This window comes from Coregonus lavaretus, assembly GCF_964263955.1.
Source record: "Coregonus lavaretus genome assembly, chromosome: 4".
Classification (NCBI taxonomy): Eukaryota; Metazoa; Chordata; class Actinopteri; order Salmoniformes; family Salmonidae; genus Coregonus; species Coregonus lavaretus.
In genome coordinates this window covers 24,678,285-24,699,473 of record NC_139991.1, presented here as the reverse complement: position 1 = coordinate 24,699,473, position 21,189 = coordinate 24,678,285, and the positions used below count along the sequence as shown (strand labels likewise).

At 42.4% G+C, this 21,189-nt stretch overlaps 2 protein-coding genes across 4 annotated transcripts in view; both read right to left on the bottom strand.

Annotated features, from left to right (window-relative positions):
* Positions 1–4,844, bottom strand: part of LOC311127347 (putative solute carrier family 22 member 31) — a 33,322-nt gene extending 28,478 nt beyond the window's left edge. The window contains exon 1 of the mRNA XM_084159177.1: positions 4,300–4,844. Within this exon, the coding sequence (XP_084015303.1) occupies positions 4,300–4,689 (390 nt within the window). The 5' untranslated portion in view covers positions 4,690–4,844. The remainder of the gene's footprint in view (positions 1–4,299) is intronic.
* A 6,445-nt stretch (positions 4,845–11,289) lies between these two features.
* Positions 11,290–21,189, bottom strand: part of LOC311127345 (ankyrin repeat domain-containing protein 11-like) — a 118,477-nt gene continuing 108,577 nt past the window's right edge. For 2 of the 3 annotated variants that reach the window (XM_084159174.1, XM_084159173.1), the window contains 5 exons: positions 13,819–21,101; positions 13,518–13,616; positions 13,120–13,287; positions 12,896–12,988; positions 11,290–12,769 (listed from right to left, as the gene is read on the bottom strand). In XM_084159174.1, the coding sequence (XP_084015300.1) occupies positions 12,584–12,769; positions 12,896–12,988; positions 13,120–13,287; positions 13,518–13,616; positions 13,819–21,101 (7,829 nt within the window). In that variant the 3' untranslated portion in view covers positions 11,290–12,583. The remainder of the gene's footprint in view (positions 12,770–12,895; positions 12,989–13,119; positions 13,288–13,517; positions 13,617–13,818; positions 21,102–21,189) is intronic. The other variant, XM_084159175.1, reaches the window with a different exon arrangement.

Sequence of the window (21,189 nt, the reverse complement as noted above, 5' to 3'; positions counted from 1 at the left end):
AGGTGGATGAACGCAATGCCCTCGTTTGGGTGTAGGGACTGATCAGAGCCTGAAGGTACGGAGGTGCCGTTCCCCTCACAGCTCCGTAGGCAAGCACCATGGTCTTGTAGCAGATGCGAGCTTCAACTGGAAGCCAGTGGAGTGTGCAGAGGAGCGGGGTGACGTGAGAGAACTTGGGAAGGTTGAACACCAGACGGGCTGCGGCATTCTGGATGAGTTGTAGGGGTTTAATGGCACAGGCAGGGAGCCCAGCCAACAGCGAGTTGCAGTAATCCAGACGGGAGATGACAAGTGCCTGGATTAGGACCTGTGCCGCTTCCTGTGTAAGGCAGGGTCGTACTCTCCGAATGTTGTAGAGCATGAACCTACAGGATCGGGTCACCGCCTTGATGTTAGCGGAGAACAACAGGGTGTTGTCCAGGGTCACGCCAAGGCTTTTTGCACTCTGGGAGGAGGACACAACGGAGTTGTCAACCGTGATGGCGAGATCATGGAACGGGCAGTCCTTCCCCAGCCTAAGCATTGTTGTTCACTAGTTTACTCCAATTAGGGAAAGGGTGGTGGGGTTGGAAAGTAATAAAGGGGAATATATATTTTTTAAAGGATATATATATATATATATATATATAAAAACATGGGGGATTGGAAGCGATGCAGACAATTACATTGATGGCAGTTACAATCTATCTGCAATATTAAGCTGAGCTACCCCCTAAAAAAAAAGGGTTCTACCTGGAACCAAAAAGGGTTATCCTATGGGGAAAGCAGAAGGACACCTTTGTAACCGTTTTATCTAAGAGTGTACGTGATTCCAATAAGAATGTAATGATGAATGACTAACTGTCTTGAACAACAAGGGGTCCTGGAGAAGACTAGCCTACCTTAATCAGGACAGAAGGCACCCCAACTTTCTTTTCATTTGGTAACATTGCATCATTAAAAAAGGATTTTAAACCAACTTTGGGAAAAATTAGTCCTAATGAACATTCTGTAAAAGTACATCTGATGTCACATAGGGGCTATTAACTAGAGAGCCCTTTAGCTAGCTAGGTTGCACTTAAAATATATCTAATATCAATCAATTACGGTATCACAGGCTTTAAAAATTCACTAGAATGTAGCTTACCGGAAACAAATCGCCAGGCGTTCAACTGGGCTGATGGACTCCTGGTAGTTGGTATCCATCCGGGCGGTTCTGGCTCCAACCATCTGGAGCAGGTGATCGAACTGGCTTCGGTCCAGACTAAAGTAACTTCGGAATTCCTCTCCAAATAGTCAAAGCTCTTGAATGAGACGGTGGAACTCCCCTGCCTGCTTTTGGTACTTCAACCATCTCTGGACCAACAGCGCGATCAAGACCACCTTCCTCAACGTTGGTGTCATTGTTGAAAGAGCCTACTCTCTGCTATCTTTACTATTTAGTATTGCATTTCGCTCCAAAACTATGCATTTGAGGGAAATTATATTATAGGCTCTCACAATTACATTTTTAGATGTCATCGAATAAATAATATGTATGCTACTTGGCAAATAAATGAATAAAAAATGTAAAGAAATTCTGCAGTGAAACGGTTTTTATTAATTATCCCACATTGTTTTTACTGGATATGTGTGCAACAAAAATGCAACATTCACTGTCAAGTATTTTCTGTCAAGTCTACGCATACAATTTGATGCATACATTCAATAAATCCAAGGTATGCACCATACAGAACGTACAGCAACTGCCTCTGCAACACAATGCTGCAATGCAAACGCAGCGTTCCATTGGAAATGAATGTACTTCTGGTGTACCAAAACGCAATGCTGCAGTCGGTGTGTTCGAAGCGTAATGAACTTATCCTCTGCAGCAGTGGTAATTCTGGGTCTTCCTTTCCTGTGGCGGTCCTCATGAGAGCCAGTTTCATCATAGCACTTGATGGTTTTTGCGACTGCACTTGAAGAAAATGTCAAAGTTCTTGAAATTTCCCGTATTGCCTGAACCTTCATGTCTTAAAGTAATGATGGACTGTCGTTTCTCTTTGCTTATTTGAGCTGTTCTTGCCATAATATGGACTTGGTCTTTTACCAAATAGGGCTATCTTCTGTATACCCCCCCTACCTTATCACAACACAACTGATTGGCTCAAATGCATTAAGAAGGAAAGAAATTCCACAAATTAATTTTTAAAGAAAGCACACCTGTTAATTGAAATGCTTTCCAGGTGACTCCCTCATGAAGCTGGTTGAGAGAATGTCAAGCGTGTGCAAAGCTGTCATCAAGGCAAAGGGTGGCTACTTTGAAGAATCTCAAATATAAAATATATTTTGATTTGTTTAACACTTTTTTGATTACTACATGATTCCATATGTGTTATTTCATAGTTTTGATGTTTTCACTATTATTCTACAATGTAGAAAATAGTAAAAATAAAAGACAAACCCTAGATTGAGTAGGTGTGTCCAAACTTTTGACTGGTAGTGTAGTTAGGAATGGAGTTCAAGAGCCAAGTCAATGGAGCCACTGAAATAATGGGTGGCCTATGTCTTCGTCCAGGATTTTATTTCCAGGGTAGAAAATTCTGGGGGCAGATTCAGCACACCCTATTTTTAAAGACTGTTAATAAACATGCCTGGAATATGTTTGAGACTGTTTGAAACTGTAGCTCCTTAGTCAGTGCTCCATTCTCCCTTATTATTACATAAGTGAGAATTATAGGTCAGTGACGCTCACACACACACACACACTTGACGGCAATGGAAAGTCTTGTGTGAAGGAGGAGGAATTCAGCTGTGTGATAGATATAATCTCCTGATTGAATGAGAGTGACTGCAGATAGGTTTATCACATTAGAGCCACTGCACTGTTTGGTTTCCAGTGCCTTCCACCATTCCTCACCCTACTCCAATGCTTTATTTTTCCCTCCCCCATATCTTCATTTCATTTGCTCTCTTTCCCTCCCTCGCTTCATCTCTTGATCTGTCCCTATCATCCCACCCCTTAAATCAGGGCCAGAAGGACCTCCATTCCTGCTGTATGATGTTCATACCCCTGTGGGGCCAGGAACAAATGTCCTGTGACATCATGGAGAAGGGAAGCCAGGAGAGGGGGGTTAGGGCTGCAGGAAGAGTTGGGGGGGGGGGGGCTTCCTATCGCCAGGGAAACATGTGAGAGAAAATACTCCACATCAGGGCCACTGCCTGCCTTGTTAATTTCCTGTACAGCCCGCACACGCTGTCTCTCTCTCACACACACGCATGGGGCATACACACACCAGTATTTGCCTTGTGTCTGGACATTTGAGTAACTGCTGATACTTTTGTTTACCAAGATCCCTTTCCAGTATTTGCACAGTGGGATGGGCCTGCCCCTTTTCTGATATTATAAGGGACTGGTGAGATTAGTCCCAGTGCAATAAGTCAACATTTAGTTAACTTTTCCCAAGAAGCACAACAGGACAAAGTTAGAGAGGCATTGACTGTACTGGTCTGAAATAAGAATATAGGCCTAGCAGTAAAACAAATATGAAAAGGGTTCCCTTAGAGCCAAATAAATTATGTTGAGCTCGAGTGTTCCTTGTTTATGAGATGGCTAAGGGTCAGTACAGAAAGATGAATGCTCATCCTAAGAGTGACCCCTCTCATGTGCTCTGTTGAGGACAGATCTTCCCAGGAACTCTATCTGGGTGGAAGAACACTGTGTTGTCCCTGCTGTTCCTGTTGTGCTGCTATCATCACATAAACACACATTCACCCATATTTCATGGCTCCACACAGCAGTCCCGTAATGTAATTATTATATAACAGACTAATGTGATCTGATAAACAGTGCTAATAAGGATATTTTTTAACTGGTAATCAAATTCAGCACATAACCAAACCAACATGTTTCCTAGAGTTGCAACAAACTCTAAAGCACGTTTACCAACAACAGATTTGAGCAATGAGTAGGTCAAACAGGGCATGCAGTGTCATCATGTCATCTAGTAGGCCTATTGATGACCAACTCTAGCCCCAGCAGTCTGTCTGGGATAAGATCAATTAACACAAAGAGGAATTAAAAGTTACAACCCCCGAAGTTATAGGCTAAACCCAAATCTACTTCGAGTGGCCTACTTTGAATGGATGAAAAACATTTGACAGGGCTTGGCTAAGATATTAACACATTAGCCTGAAAAGACGGCTAGCAGTAAACCAAATTAGGTAAGGTAAATGCGTCATCACAAAAACATCACTAACACATAACGGATTGCTAATCTGGCAAGACCACAAACTCTCCAAAAACAACAAACCATCGGATGCAAGTATACATTGTTTTACCTCTGTAACGTAGTTGCTTTGAAGCGCCGCAGTTTGGTCGTACTCCCATCCTCTCGTACATGGCACTATCTCCTTTGGAATGCTGTCTATGAAGTTGGAGACGTTTCTAGGGTATTTATAAAGTTCACAGTGACTCAGTCCAGAGCCATTCACCCACGGTATGGCAAAATGTAGATACCCTTGTCTGGAATAATTACTGAAAAGAAAAGATGAAGGTAAAAGGGTCGGGTCGGTTTTACAGTGGTACGACCCGGGAATAAGTGTGTAAAAAACGTCGCAAAAAAGATTCAGCATCACAGCAAAGTTCGGAAACCAGCTGAATATGGAAACAATTCGGTTATATCGTCCATATCCACCGATTCTGGTATAAATCTTCGTTTCAAAGTCCATTATTAGAAACCGTGCCGAGACAGCTGTTTGTCAGTGGTGCGGGACATCCATTCCACACACACCGCAGGGCATGGTAGGATAGGCTAGATGAGGAAACACAACTCTCCAGTCAAGTGGGCAGGTCCGTGAGTAATCGAAATGTCATTGGTGGGAAGTCCATCTGCTCGTACGCACTGTAGCCTAGGCCTACTTCGCACTGACGGATCGCTATATTTATAAACTTCATTCAGAGAGGGTGGCAGAAGGGATCAGGTTGTTCACGAAACATGGTCACCAAACACTGCTCGAGGAGTCAGGTAACAGGTGAGGTGAATAGAGGCATACTGGAATTATATTTTGGAATGGATGTCACTGTCAATAGAAACGCTTGTATGATTTAAAATGGTTAACTCTTCATACCTTGTTCATAAGTAGCCTACTATAAATACTTCTGTTATAAATACTTCTGTGTCAACAAATAAAATGGCCTCTACTAGTCATATTGCTAGGCAAAAATAGGCTTAAAGTTATTCTCAAAAGTCTAAACCCCTCATGATCACAGATTTAAATATAAGCCTAAACATGTACTTTTCCAGGCGTCCTCCTGCTGGCAAAGCAAGAGATCCGCCAGTGTTTCCCCTACCTCTGTATAGACAGTTTTCTAATTGGTTTCAGTTGACCACTTTGGTGCCACGGAAGCCTGAATGTTGCCTTTGGGACAAACTAGGGATTAAATATATGGATGAAGTTAAAATGTAAATTAGCTGTCAACTAAATCTGGTGCAAAGCATCCTTTCTCATACTCAAACTGATGTTTTGTTGTACATTGTCCCTGCCAAATAAAGTATACATGGGTGTAAAGTGTTACATGTGTATACTAAGCTAATCAACTTCCAGCAAATCAATCTTAATTAATAAAAATGAACTGGTGTTAAAGTTCCTCATTTGGCTTGTGTGTGCTACAGAACCTGTGTGTGTATTGGCATGGTGCTAAACTAGATGTGCCCATCTCCTGAATGACACGAGGCATATTTAAGTGTATGAATGAGGACGTCAAAGTAAAAGCAGTAAACACAAAGTATTTCAAAATTTTATTTACGAACATAATCTCTGAGGAACAACAGCAGTTCTCGCGCTCTCTGTACATGCAACTGTAGAAAATAACAATTTAGAATTTTTACTTATCAGTTTAGTATTTATTATTTTCTCGCTTTTGTTTTCGCAGGAAATCAACACAGCTAGAGGCGAAAGTACTGGATCTTTAACAGCACTGACGATAGCATCAACAAACCCCTTCCCCCATAGCTGCTCCAACAATATGTACACAATTCAACTACATTGTACAAATAAAAAAAGTTACATCACCTGCAGCGAGCGCACTGTCTCGTTGCTGTTAGAACCCCACATTCTACGCAAGTTTAGACTAGTACAAAGAGGAGGGTGCAAAACGTCCTGGGATATTTATTTACAACTATGTACAATGTCTCTAACGCATTACAGGAGGAAAATTTACACAGCGGAGACCTTTAACTGAAACATACCACAGGTGTCAGAAAGATAATAAATAGGTTATTTCTCACCATTTAAAGAGTAGTTCTCCATGCTTTATTAGTCTTTTTCCATTCTAAAGAATTAGCTACTGTCTTGTTTAATAAAGAAGAAAAAGAAAACTAGAAAAAGGCTTGAAATTGTGACTATTATGTAAAATAACAGTATGTCCAGTTAAAATAACAAAATATTAAATGAACACTTGAATTGAGTGTAACTTGTAGAGGTAACTTGTTGCAGACTGATGAGATCACAGGGTAATCTGTAGGGTGGAGATGGGAATGAGACGGCTGTTTGTTAAATGTCCTTATAGAAATGATTCTTCACTGGTGTGTGTTGGAAAGACTATTTGGACGTGTGTAAGAGACACCGGTGTCTGGACAAAAATTACAGGGGATGTTGTCTTTATCAACCAAATGTCAAAAAATGCTAATGAAAAATACCAACTTGAATGGTTAAAACTATTGCTCTGTGCACTGTTTGCTGCAGGCTTTGAATACCGGGGTTGGATTTGACACTAATTAGCTATCACAATTTCAAGCCTTTGTGGTTCAATAAATGATCAAATAAAGAAATCAAGGCAGGGCTCAAACCGTTAAGGTGAGACACACACGAAACCGAAACACACTTGATGTCTTGTAAACAATATTGAGGGTGCGGGGGTATAGTAACGGTATACATTCTGCTCATAAGAAGTGATTGACATGCCACTGGTGTTTTATGCTTCGTACAGAAGAAAAAAACCAAGACAAAAAGACAACACCCAACACTACATACACTGATCTAAAACACAAGGATTCTGTTGACAAAACTCCCCCTCCCCCCGGAATAAAGCTAAAAAATAAATTAAAAAAAGACACAATTGTGGGCTTCAATCAAACTGCTGAAGTCTACATGACCCTGACTACCTGTGTGCTATGACATTTATTCATGCGTTTACTGCCTTGTGACTAAGATGTTCCTCTTTCAAAATGTCCAGGACTACAACTAGTGAACTGCCTGTACACTGGAGTAGCAACACCCATTGCACTTGAATAGACACATCATACACAGCTATGTTGAGTGTGTACATAACGTCACAAAATGTCACTTAATATTGCCATTAGGATGAATGCGCAGATCAGACTGACAGGCATCCTATGTGGAAGTTCAAAATGTTTTTAAAATCAGGACCCACCAAAAATAAGGAAACAATCAATACTCACAAATCAATATTCCAATTGGATAAAAACAGAAACATCCTTAAGCATCACTTTTGCACCATTCTTCACCCCTTTGTGTATGAGTTAACTAAGTTGTCTGTGTCTGCTTTTTGGTTCATGAAATTGAGGAGGTCAAAGTTGAATAATTGTCTATCTCGGCCTTACTCTTAGATTGGTAAACAGCACAGTATGATGATGGCCTATCAAACCAAACATCAAAACTTCCAGAAACCCCTGACAAATACATACACTTGGTACACTTGAGAAGCTAAAGTGAAACAAACTACCTGCCTGTTAAATATCTCTGTCCACTAAATTGTTCTGAAAAAACTACTGTAACTCGCTTTTAGGGTGATTGGTCATAGAAGGGATTTCTGAATTTAACAAAAAAGGAATTTGATTAAAAGGCCAATTTAAAAAAGTTAACAGTCATGCACATATAAGTCAAATCTAGTTATTTTAAATCAAAGAAGCAATTTACCCATGTTACGCAGAGGAGTATGATCTTTACTTTGGCTCCACCCTTTGAGTATTCGAAGAGCAGCACCTCATACTGTAAACTTATCTCCACTACTGTACAAAATGAGATAGAGAGGGTCCATACTTGAACATTTGAAAAAGTTTGAGTATTTGCATGTCGCTGACGTAGTTGCATGTGAAACAACGCTACATGTTAGCTGTTCCCATTACATAACCTGGCACATTTAGCCCTATGCTAACCTGACCAGGTGGCAATGATTATCCGCATCAGCCTATCAAAGATCTAAGACTTTATATCCACCAACCAATGGCATTTCTTAAAGTAGGTCAGCTTGGCCACCAGGGGGATATTTTAAGCCTCCAAATTCAAGGTTTACATTTTTTCCACTTGGTCTGTAAAGTATAGCGTCCCAATATTGCATGATGCATCCTTGACTATGCTGCTACTAATGTTAGACACAATTCAAAGGGCATGTTTTCGCTATATGACAAATTCACACGTTTTTGCTTATCCGTTTCACACACATCCATGTGCCTTTATGGGAAAAGATAAAAAGTCAATTAAGTTTATCGTACATCGTTAAAAGAAGTCAAAGAGCCTTATGGTCTTGTCAAATAGCTGTCATGTACCCCTACTACTGTCGCTGCGAGGAGTCATATGCCGCCAAGGCCAAAGGTCCAATGCAGCCATTTCTATCTCAATATCTGGGTAACAATTAAGTACCTTACTGTGATTGTTTTAAATTAAAATGGTCAAAAATACAGTAACTTCTAAAATAAAATTGCTTCTGTCTGGGAGTGGTCTGAGAGAGGGGTATAATTGGAGGAACCTAATGGGAGGGTTGTGTAACCTGAAAACTAACTTATTGGCAGAGAGAAGGGCAAACTCTCTTTGTTATTGGTCTATTAAACGTATACTGCCTGATGATGTCACCAGGCAGTCCAAAAAACCCACCCAGCCAAACAAGCTGAAATTTCAAAACAGCCCTTACACTAAAAGTGCACTATCATAATTATCATAATTTCTGTATTATTCCAACCTCAGATTGGAAATATATATAAAACACAGGAAAATTGTTTTTGACTGCACTGCCCCTTTAAGGAAAAAACTTTAGTGGTCCACAAAGCTCGATTCAAATAACTAATTTGTGACGAGGTGGATGATTCTTACAATGCATATAAAATGTTGTTGCCTACATAAGAAAATAAGTGGTGTTTTTGGTCTAACAGTAACGTTATACTATGGTATTATATTCGGTATGTAGAATAATAATGAATCATTAAGTAATCTTGCGAGACATTAATTCAGCTTTGATCTAAACTTTATCAAATTCCTTAAGTCTATTGACATACCTGTGTGTCAATCTAATTAACATAAAAAAATACCCATACAAATCTGTTAGTTTAAGCTTGAGATATGTTTTTTTGCATGGGATGCATCTCAATCCACTGCATCCACCCATGTCGGCCTTCCGCATCTGCGGTGGAAAGTGGCAGAGCTACAGCGCTGTTTGTCAGACCAGGAGACATTTTGAAAATCGGTCTTCTCACGAAAATGTCTATAGCGTCCGAACGGTTGGCCTACTAACTAATATGACCACTCTATGGAAAGATGAGACTATCAAGAACACGATGGGGTTTTTGTTTTGCTCTAAGACCCCCACAACTGTCCCGGGACTCGTCTGATGGTAACCAGGTACCAGTTTTAAAAAAAATGAATGGAAGTATGGAGTTAGTTTTGTGCCAAAAAAAGGGGTTAAATATGTGTCCAAAAAAGATATACACATATTTCCTGATCTCCTAGATATAGGTCAGACACTTCAAAACCTTATTCCTTATGATTTTTTTTTTTTTAACTGTCTGTTTATCCATTTATGAATGTGTTATTCAATTTGTTTCTATGGGCTATAGTAGTAAAGCCCAAACTCAATATTTTATCAAATATTGTTTTCATATTTTTTTCCCCCATACTTACATGGGTACTAAAATTCTAAATCAAATAGCTAAATGATCCATGGTATGACCATCTTAAAACAATTCCATATGTTAGCTTAGGAGAACCCCACCTCCCCCCCTTCCATATGCTTAGATATTTAGAGGTTCAACAAGCACCATTCTGAGAAGAGAGCCGCAAATGGTCAAAAAATGACCAGGAGCCAGGCTCGCTACACTGAGCTATTGGTCCAGTTGAAATTTTAAGTGTGTTTTTGTAACTTTGATTAGCAGATGGTGCCGGTTGACTTCTGTTAAGGATGCTCTCATGGAAAAGTGTTCTATTACGTCCATCTACGTCAAGATTTGAAATTGGCTGATGCAGAATTTGTAACCTGACAATCACTGCCTTCGGGTCAGGTTAGCATAGGGCTAAATGTGTCAGGCTATGTAATGGGAACAGCTAACATGTAGCATTTTATCACATGCAACTACGTCAACAATTTGAATTGGCTGATGTGCATTTTGAGACGAAGAAAAAAAAAAAAGACTTAAAAAAATTATAATATTCGCAAGTATGGACCCAGGGAGTTTGGAAGCTAACACATTCCATAATTAAAGCAAGGATACATTTTTTAAACCAATATGGAATGTGGCCTGTATCTTGTGGATAAACAGCTTTGCTAAAAATTAAGATTCTAAACATTTCTTTAGTTTAGTAGTTTTAGGTGGTATACAGAAGAAATCAGCAAAATTCATGTCAATCTGATGTGGCCTGAAAAACAGTGATGCTTATGACAGTGACTTTCAAAAAGGGAAGTTAAGGATTTAAAATATTGAGCTGGCTATCAGATCCCTAGTCTTGTGTCCTGGAAATTCTCCAACATCATGATGAATATTATTCTTAAAGACCCACACATACAATTAAAGTACAATTAAAGTACAATTAATGGGTAGATTAAAGAAAAAATGACAAAAAGAAAATCCCATCCAGAATTATAAATGAATGTGATGGTTTTGCTTGTTAGTGGCATTTCTTTCTTGACCAATCCAGATGGACCCTTGTTTGACTTGCCCAACACGGAGTAAATAAAAAATATTCACTGTAAAAAGGCATTTTCTTGGTTTCAATGTTTTTTTTTCTGATATAATTGTGTAATAAAGCAATGACTAATATAACTATTCTATTCTTTAAATAATTCAATAACCATTTTGCTACATCTGAGGACTATATTTGTGGCCCTTATTTTGGCCATTACGGTGGGGTTTTGTACTACCTATTTATGTTGTGGTGATTCCAACCCAGGTAACTCATTTTGACCAGCCCTGGACAAAATCTATAGATGGGAACATTACAACTGTGCACTGGAGTCTTTAAAATACTGACAACGTGTACACATTTTGGCCCATGGGTATGAAGGGGAAAGTGCTGCCCGAAAGTGAACTGTACATACAAAGATAATTTTTATTCATTTATTTTTTTACACTTAACTGAGTGATGTTACAGTACATAAGTTATTTACAACTGTGCAGTAATGTGTGGCAAAATAAATTATCTAGAAGGCAGCAAGAATACATTGGTTAACGAATATAAAAACTGTACATAATTTACGGAATACAATTTTTTTTCAGTTTTCTTTTTTTCCATTAAACTAATATTGGCTCTGTAGTGTTTCAAGTCACTTCCTCAGAAACAATTAAATGCCCAAGTAAAGAAATCGACAAAAAGAAGAATATTCTCCTCTAAACCACCATCTGTTTAGTCTTGAATCTTTGAATCGCAACATTCTTGTATTATTCTTTTGTCCTGTTTTTCCATTTGCAGTCATAGTTGCAGGTGAACAGGTGTGTGTGTTCTACCTAGCTTGGCAGAGTGTCAGAGGCTGGTTCTTCCTGCATGCAGAGCCAGGTGACCAGACTCTGGTGGGGATGCTCCGGTTCATCCCCAAGCTCTGCCCAGGCCATGAGGCTGAAGATGCTGTCTCTTGCCCGGCATTAAACCCCTGACACACTCTATGGACCCTTGGCTGTACTCTGCTCTGCTCCGGGGCAGGTTGCTGGTTCTACCGGGTGTGGTGGAGGGCTGTGGACAGAGGGGACTGAGGCTCTCTGACTGAGTGTGGCCTTATGGTCCCGACCAGAGAGAGACAGCGTCCACACAGACTCTCCTGTCCGTTCAACAGGGAGAGGCTGGAGGTCCTGCAGATGCCACATGTTGCACCACCGCATAGCGCATGCATGCCCTTCTGGCCATGTGCTGCTTTCTCCTCTTCAAGGCTCACCTGGAGCTCTGTATCCACTGTGGTGCCTCATTCCCATCCACCAGGAGATGATCCAGAATGGTGGGAGGGCTCCTCTCCGGCGTTCCTTTGTTGTTTCATTTACGGGGACCAATAAATGCAGAAAAATATTTCTATATCTTCTCCCCTATTCTCGGTCCCAACATCACCTAAAAGGGAGGTGGTGTTGGGTGCTTCAAAGCAAAGCCGTTTTGCTTTTTATATTCTGAACAAAAGCATAAAAACTTGAGGGATGAAAGTGCAAGTTGTGTTTTTTCCCCGGTAAAAAGATGCTTCTTCCTCTCATGGAAGGAAATCATTAGCAGGTTTTTTTTTCTTTTACTTTTTTTCTATATAATATATAGGTTTTAGTCCTCTTCAAACCGGCTAGCCCTTACCATACGTTCTGTTTGATGTCTGTTTGAAAAGTGATGATATTTGACCTCTAACTCTGTGAACGAGTGCATGTTTCTGTCACGCGGGCAACAGCACAAAGTCATCGTTGACGTCAACCATTGGCACGTAGAAGGAGGGGACCTCGTTGACGCACAGAGACTTGTGTACAGCAGGGTCCAGCTCCTGCACTTTCAGTTGCCACTCCATCCTCTGCACTGCGTTCAGGGCAGCTGCCTCATGCTGCTGCCGCATTAACAGACACGTCTGAGAAGAGAAGAGCGAGAGAGGCCATTAAGACCTGGCAGAAATACAACTGCCATACACAGATACCCTGCATATCAACCACATAGCAAATGTGCCATAAAAGATGAAGTACAGTCATATCGTTACCTTCATGCGGTCATATTTGTCATCCACATCCTGGATCCAGGAAATGAACTGGCGGGCGTTGAAGCGATCTCTCACTGACTTGTTCTCATCACCCTGAGTTAAAGATGACAAGAGTTAAAGCATGTCAAATTTTATTTTTATGTATATAAAATATTAAGAGTAATTGGAAGAGCTGACTAAACAAATCCCATGTCAATGGCCCTATCTGTCAACTTTTTGCCCACCTTTTTTACCACCCACAGACGCACCTGACTCTCTGTTGGCATGTTGTACACCTCAGAGTCCAGTAACATAGTGCAGGCACTGAATGGGACGGCCTGATTGGCTATCGTCCTTGCCGCTCTGCAATGGACCCGCAGTACTTCTTGCTCACACGAGACAATAAGCTTTTCCTGGAAGGAGAGATATAGAAAGTCAATACAATAAGATTGGAGAGAGGGGTGACAGACTGGAATTTCAACTTTACTTCAGAAAAGATTGCTTGGTTGGAGAAATGCATATTGCTTTTACATAGCAGCTTTGAACATTCATCAAAGGATCGTTCAAAGTACTCCTTCTCAGTGAGACTTCAGAAGTGAGATGGATAGATATTTGGGAGGGTACAGTGAGCCCTGGTTCTTACCCTCTCTATGCTGTGCTGCAGTCTCAGCTTCCCCCTCACTGCCTCCTGCTGTCTGAAGAGCTCCTTCAGGGGCTCCGATAACGATGGAGGTGGAGCAATCTGAGAAACCAGGGCAATAATTATTTGAGGTTATGATGTAACTAATCTTTCCATTGCAACAAAGTTACAACTTTTGTTGTAAATGTGCTGTGCGGTTATTATAGGTTACAGAATGCAGTTACTTCATGTTTATCATTGTAATGAAATAAAATCAATGAATCAACAGATGTGTGAACATTTGGAGGGGAAGGGAGGTACTCACCACTGGGATGTGCAGCTTGCTGAGAGGCTTGCCATCCAGCAGGTAGGAGCCTGTGTAGGTCACATACTCAGCGTAGCACTGAGGGGCCTGTGGTGTGATGTAGCACAATATCTTTCTCTTCTCCTCAATTTTTTTCCGTATCTGCAGGTATTCGAAGTAAGGGTTGGAGCGGTCACTGTGGTAGGGTTCTATGTCATCCAGTTTGATGGCGTTGACAATGACAGCCAGCGTCTGTTGAATCATCTCCCTGGTCTGCTGCATGGCTGTGTTGACCAGCTGAACCTGCGGTTTCGGGAACTTCCTCTTGCGTGGATGCTGCGTCTGGGATTCCTCTTCCTCCACCGGCCGACCTTTAGTTTTGCTGACCACTACAGTAGGAGGCAGGGGAGCCGGGATAATGGTTGGTGTGGTGGAGATGGTGGTGACAGCCTCCTTTTCTTTCTCCAGAACAACAAAGGGGACAAAGGTTGGGGTGGGGATAGGGGTGGTTGTGGTTGTGGTTACAGCCATGCTCGTGGTGACAGGGGTAGGGACAGATGGAGGCATCACGCTATCAGGTATAGTGGTGGTGGTCGTACTCTCTGCTACTACTCTACTACTCTGCTTTTTTGTGTTGGTGGTGGTATTCTCCTGTTTTGCCAGCATCTGGGCCCTATTTCTGGTCATCCTCTGTGGGATCTCCTCCACCTTCTTGGGAAGGTCAGTTGGCAATGTTGTCAGAGTGACCGTGAGCTTAGATGTTGTCTCAAGAGCCTCCGAAACATGGACTGTGCCAGAAATTGTGACAGCAACTGGCAGAGGAACTGAGGGGACTGGACTGCAAGTTGGCCCAACAAAGGAATCTGATATCTGCCCACTTTGTTCTGGTTTAACAGTTGTCAAGGAGTCCATACATGGAGTAATTACAACTGATAAAGACTCTGTCAGTGACATCTGCCTGTGATGCTGAGTATTGTTTGTATCAACAGCTGAGAACATCATGTTTCCATCGCTCTCATCAGTCTCTTCATATGCGTCTCTGTTTTCGAAGACCTGTGGTTTCACAAAGTTAATTTCAGGGACATTCTGAGGCTCTGACTCAAATTCTGGTTGGAAATTGTGTTTTGGTGAGGGCACAACCAAATCATGCAAAGAATCATTGAGTGGTAGGACCGTGGGAGGGCATAGGGGTTTGGCCAGGATAGGCAGGTCAACCTCCATAAGCTCTTCGTCCTCTATTGTTTCAATAGCAGGAGGCCTTATTTGAGTAGGTGGATGCTTGTGGTCGGCTGGCTCTGCATCTCTGACGTCAAGCTCTGGCATCTCCTTGTCTGGTAGGGAGGTTGGGAGGGAGAGGGAAGGGAGGTCAGGTAGAGAGAAAGGGCCAAGATCATCCAGTTCATCCACTGTAGCTGAGAATGGGTCTGTCCAGGGCACCACTGGCTCGTGGCTTACTGCTAGAGGCATATGGCTCTCAGAAGTAAAGCCATGGGAGTTTTGTCTGCTGTCTTGTACTGCACAAGAAAGCTCTGAGTCCATCTGGTGATTATCCTCCAAGTTTGGCTTGCAGTCTGTGAAGAAACACTCTAACCTTGTGGAGGATGAGGTGGTTGTCAAGTAGTTTGGTTCCAATTCCATGGGTGTCATTTCAGGTCTTGCTGGAGAAATTGGAATGTCCTCCACAGCCTCTTTTTGCTCGTCAAAGTCAGTATCAGGTACATAGGACCTGTAAGAAGCATATGGAGGGGTCACTGATGGATGGCCAGGTATGGCAGTAATGTGCTGCAAATCACTGTCTGAATGAGAGAAGGGGCTGGTTATCTTGGAGACAGCTGCCTCTATTTCCCCATAAGTCCTTTGAGGAGATTTCAAGAGCATTTCAGAGTTCCAGCTGATGGTATGATCACTGGAGTTCTCCACCAAGTTGGGTGGTGGATGTGGGGGAGTCAACTGATGCACCTCTGTAACTCTTCTGTCTGGAGATTCAGCCCAGCTCTTCCTCAAAGGCTCTTCAACCCTTGGAGGAGAGAATGAGCAGACGTCCCTTGTCTGCTCAGTCTCCTCAGCAGCATGATGATCAGCATCTGTTGGTACTTCAAGATCCCCTTCCTCCTCGTCCTCCTCCTCCACTTCTTCTTCCTCCTCCTCCTCCTCCTCCTCCTCTTCTTCGTAGTCCTCTTCTTCGTCCTCATCCTTTTCCTCAACGACAGGGGGCAGAAACTCACTGCCACTGACTGGGTCAGAGGGAACAAGACTGGGCTCACTTTGAAGAGGCTCAGAAAGGTCATCAATATCCAGGAGAGGAAGAGCAGCAGGTGCAGGGGTGGGTGGAGCAGCAATGTCCAGACACGGCTCCTGGGGGTCAGGTCTGTGGACTGGCGTTGAGGGCTTCACCAGGAAGTTATTGTAGACACTCTCAGGCAGGTGTTCACTGGTCTCTGTGCCAGCCATTACTGTGGTGGCCCCGTCTGGTGCAGGCTGGGCAAGTTCCAGCCCGGGAGACAGCATTCTAACAGGTGAGAAGTAAGGAGGAGACAGGCATTCAAGTCTCTCCACTGATGCTGCCTTGTCTTCTAGAGGCTGGGAGGCTGCCAAGTCAAACTCCGAGGTGTCAGGCAAAATGTGTTGCAGAAACGTGCCATCTTCAGCTTTGAACTCATCTTCCAGGGGTCTTCTAACATCAGATGAAGCCGATCGACTGACAAGGGGCAACTGGAGATTCTTAGCCGGAGTTAAACAAGTCCCCTCTTGGAAGGTGTGTGATGAGTTGGAGTACCTGTCAAAGAAGGATGGGGAGCAGGCATTCATAGACATGGCCATGGCTGATGAGTTCTGACAATCTAACCCATCAAACATTATATCAGGGTAGTCCTCTGCACTGCAGGATGGAGTCCGTGGCGTCTGCATGATTTCCTCATAGCTGGGACAAGAGATTACAGATGTGGGGGTGGGAGCACCCGTTGGCCTATTCAGATCTTGCCTAGGTGAGGCAGGGAGATTTTCCTTCATCTGATGGCCTGCAAGCCAGTCCTTTGAATTTTGAGTGTCAATGGGTTGTATCTTTCTTTCCGGGGACATAATTTGGGCTGGGAGACAAACATCTTTGAGCTTCTTCTCTTTCAATGCAGATTCTAAACTATTAGATTTTTTTGATGATAGTTCATTGCGATTTTTCTTTATTTCCTCAGTGGACTTCGTTTTATCCCTAAGTTTGGGATCCCCTGATCTGTGTCTTAGTTTCTCCATCTGCTTCATCCTCTCCTTATGCTTCTTATGGCGTTCTTCAATCTCCTGGTCTTTTAAACCTAACATTTGCCCAAAGCTGGTTAGTCTGAGATCTCCATCAACCAGAAGCTTTGAACGTGGGCGGTTGTCTTTGCGAGCTGTGTCTTTTGATTGAATTACTTTTTCATTTTCTTCCTTAGCCTTGGACTTAACATGGTCTGCCCTACTGTCTTTGTCCAAGGAGTCTCGGTTTCTTTCTTTTTTCACATCAAATTTGGGACTGTCTTCCTTTGATCTTTCCTTCAAATTGGTAATTTGAGGACTCTCTTTCAATCCAGATTTGATATCCTCCTTGGAGTGTTTAAGTGATCCAAAGCCATCTGTGTACTTGTGTTTCTCCTCTTTGACTTTCTCCTTATGTTTCTCTTTTTTCTTTTTGTCCTTGATCTTATCACTGATGACAGTACTCAATTTGTCTTTGTCAGCTTTTTTAGACATCTCCTTTTCAAACTCCAATGTCTTATCAAAATCATCTTTATCACCCTTAGACCCAAATGGAAATGTGTAAGGGTCCGCTTCTAATGGCATAGGCTCCTTCTCAAAGGGCAGACTTTCTCTGCGTCCATAGGATTCTCTTATTTCCTCTATCTTGTCTTGTTTATCCCCCTTTTCCTTCTTGACTTTGTCCTTCTCCTTGTCATGACTCTTTTTGGAGGATGATGAAGATGAATGCCGGTGCCTCTCTTTCTCTCTGAACTTGTCTTGAGGATTAGATATGGAGAGTGAGTCTCGTCTCTCATCAGTAATGTCTGGCAGGCTGATGTTGGAGGAATCATAGTAGCTGCTGAGCACTGGCTCATGACCCTGATCAGTGAAGCTGTCTGAGGATAACTCACTGTTCTTGTCATTGGAGTCATCCTTGTAGTCATTCATGGCCTCTTCCTCCAGCTTCTCCAAGAGCGACTTTTCATTTTCCCCACTCCCCTTTGAGGGCTTTCTGTCGTTAACATGATCTTGCTTGTCTTTATATTTACTCTTGGTCTTTTCCTCACTAGCTTCCCTCTTGTCCAACAGCTTCTGCTTGTTTTTCTTCTCTTGGTTTGAGTCCACAGACATTCTGTCTTTGCGTTCCTTGTGTTTCACATCAACAGAATCCTTTTCTTTCTTATCTTTGTTGTGTTTCTCTAAGGAGCCCTTCCTCTCTTTCCCCATATCAAATGTGGTCTTGTCTTTTTTCTTGTGGTCTTTTTCTTTCGGTTTTTCTGTTGTGTGTTTGGCCTCAGCAGAATATTTTCTGGGTTTTTCCGTTTGGAAGTGATCAAGCTCATCCCTGTCAGGTGTGTAGTCTTTCCTGTGAGAATCTGACAACCCAAGGGAATCACTTAACTTGGCCACACCCCCGTTGTAATTGTCTTCTTCATCCTCACTTTCATCTGTGAAAATGTCTGCGATCTTGTACCATGTTTTCTCAGGTTTTACTTTCTCAGGTTTTCTCTCCTCCTTCTTCACCTCAACGACATCTTTATCCCTGTCAGCATGCTTGTCCTGTGAAGCCTTTTCTTTCTTGTCCTTAGTTTGTTCTGAAGACATCTTCCTGTCCTTGTCTTTGCTGTGTGTGTCTTTGTGTTTGTCTTTAGCTCCCTCCTTCTTGTCTTTAGAGCCTCTATCTGTGTCTTTTTCCTTCAAAGGCTTCTCAGTTGCTGTCTTGTCAGGCTTCTCCTTATCCTGTTCTATGGATCGGTCTTTAGGCTTTTCCTTGTGTTTGTCAGCTTTAGTCTTTTCTCTCTTTTCCACCCCATCTCCCTTTCTCTCCTTCTCTTTTCCAGAGTGGTTCCTCTCTCTAATTTCACATGGTTTGCTGACAGTTTCAATTTCTTTGAAGAAGGCATCATTCCCATAATCGTCTCTTATGGACTCCTGTTTGATTTTCAAGTCCTTTCTTTCTTTAGTGAACTCATAGGAATCTTTTCGGTCTCTACTGCTGTCCATGGAGTCCTTCTCTTTCTTCTCTTTGACAGTATCTGCAGATTCCTTTCGCTTCTTCTCCTTTTCTACAGAGTGGCTGGAGTTGAGTTTCTGTTTTTCGGTCAAATCCTTTTTCTTGTCACAAATCTTTTCTGAAGAGTCTTTCTCTTTCTTCTTGGAGGTAGGCTCTTTCTCTGACCGTTTGTCATTATGATCTAATTTCTTGTCTTTGATTTTGTTTTCCTTCCTCCGGTCTCTGCTCTCTATTTTTTCAGTCTCAACGATCAGCTTTACAGTGTTGTTTGCTTTATATTCTTTGTAGTCCTTCACAGGAGGAGCATCCCAGCTGTCATCTCCAAATAGGTCGCAGTCAGAGGAAAGGTCTGATGCCCATCGGTCATGGTGGTCGTCTGAGGCACTGAGCTTGGTGTCTTCCAGGTTTAAGAAACGGTTACTGACATCATAGACTTCATAATCAGGCTCTTCCTTTTGAACCTTTTCTTTCTTCGATTTTTCCTTCTCCTCCCTGGCATTTTTCTCCTTATCCACCTTAATATGTTTTTCTTCTTTTTGCTCACTGCTCTTCCTGTCTGGTTTAGATGACTTGTCCTTTGACTTTTTCTTCTTCTCCTCTTTATGAATCTTTTGTTGTTTCTCCTCCTTGGGCTTCTCTTTTTCCTTGAGGCTCTTTTCTTTTTCAGTTTTCAAGGGCTTTTCCCTCTCCTCCTTGCTAGGCTTCTCCTTGGTGGACTCTTTTGTTTTCTTGGATTTCTCCTCCTTAGCAGTTCTTTGAACTTCTTTTCCAGAAGACCAGTCTCTGTCCTCAGACTTGCCCTTCGACAACCTGTCCTCCTTTTTCAAATGCTCTTTTTCATGTTTAGACAGCTTGACCTTGCTTTCAGCTGGGGACTCAGCCTCAACAAGGAGTGACTTTTGCCTTGAATCATCAAAATCAAATGAGAAGCTTTTAACAAATTTCTCGTTCATGTCTTGATTGAGCACTAAACTGGGAGCCTTTTCTTTCTCTTTGTTTTTGTGCTTGTGTTTTACTTTATGCTTTTTCAACACTTTGCCATCTTTATCCATTTTGGAGACCGTACTGTCTGTGTTGGAGTTCTTGTGAAAGTCAGAGTTCTTTTTGTCTAGTGCATTGGTGTGCACATTGTTTTTCTTTCTGTTTTCCTGTGCTTTCTTTTTCACCTGTTTCACTGACTCGACACTCGAGTCGGCAGAGGAGTAGTCCGACTCACTGGAAAGCCTTGTTCTAACAGAGTCAGAGAGGGAGCTAACATCTGACCATACAGGAGATGACACAGTCTTCCAGCCGTCTGTCCTCCACTGCTTTGGGTTATGCTCTGTCAGCGAGGGTGTCAGTTTCTGAGAGCTCATGCTTCCATGAGAAGAGGAGGAAGAGGATGCAGAGTGAGTACTGAACGCAGAGGATTCTTTTAGGCTCATTGTGGAGTCCTTTATACAGTTCGAGCTCTTCATAGAGCCTTTATCATCCTCACTCCCTATGTCCCCACAATCAGAGTCAGAAGTGCAGAATTTGTCATTGACTTTACCAAATCTGACCTCCTTACTGACATTATTTTTTGTCTCCTTCTTCCTCTTCTTCTTCACTTTAGTTTTCTCTTTCTGCTGCTTCGAGCTCAGTGTAGCAGAGTCCCGGGCCTTGGTATTGGTAGGTGGCGCTGGTTGCCGTGGTGTGGGCATAGGTGTGAAACACAACGTCCCATCATCCTCGTCTGAGCTGTCAGAGAGAATCCGTCTAACAGTCTTCTTTGGTGTGAGCGAGTTGCTTTTGGAATAGGTTTTGACCACCTCCCCCTTCGGTATTGAAATTAAGCCACTAGCCTTAGTGATACTGGGAGACTCCTTGCGGAACTCTTTCTTGAGCAAGTGCTTGTCGTCCACCGGAGGGACGCGCTCTTCCTCATCATCCTCGTCAAACTCATACTCGTCCTTGACGGGGGTAGTTGTTGTGGATAGGGGCTGATCCAGCTCTTTCTTCCCTATCAGCTTCAGGCCCTTCTCAAACTCTGAGTCTGTGTTATTGCCCTCAACAGAACTGGATGGGGCAAACGATGGGGCATCTTCTTCCTCTGAGGATTCTGAAAAAAAGAGATATAATCAAATAAATAACAGTTCAATAACAGCAAAAATCTGTCACACTCAGTGGTTAAAGGAAAAGCAAGGAAG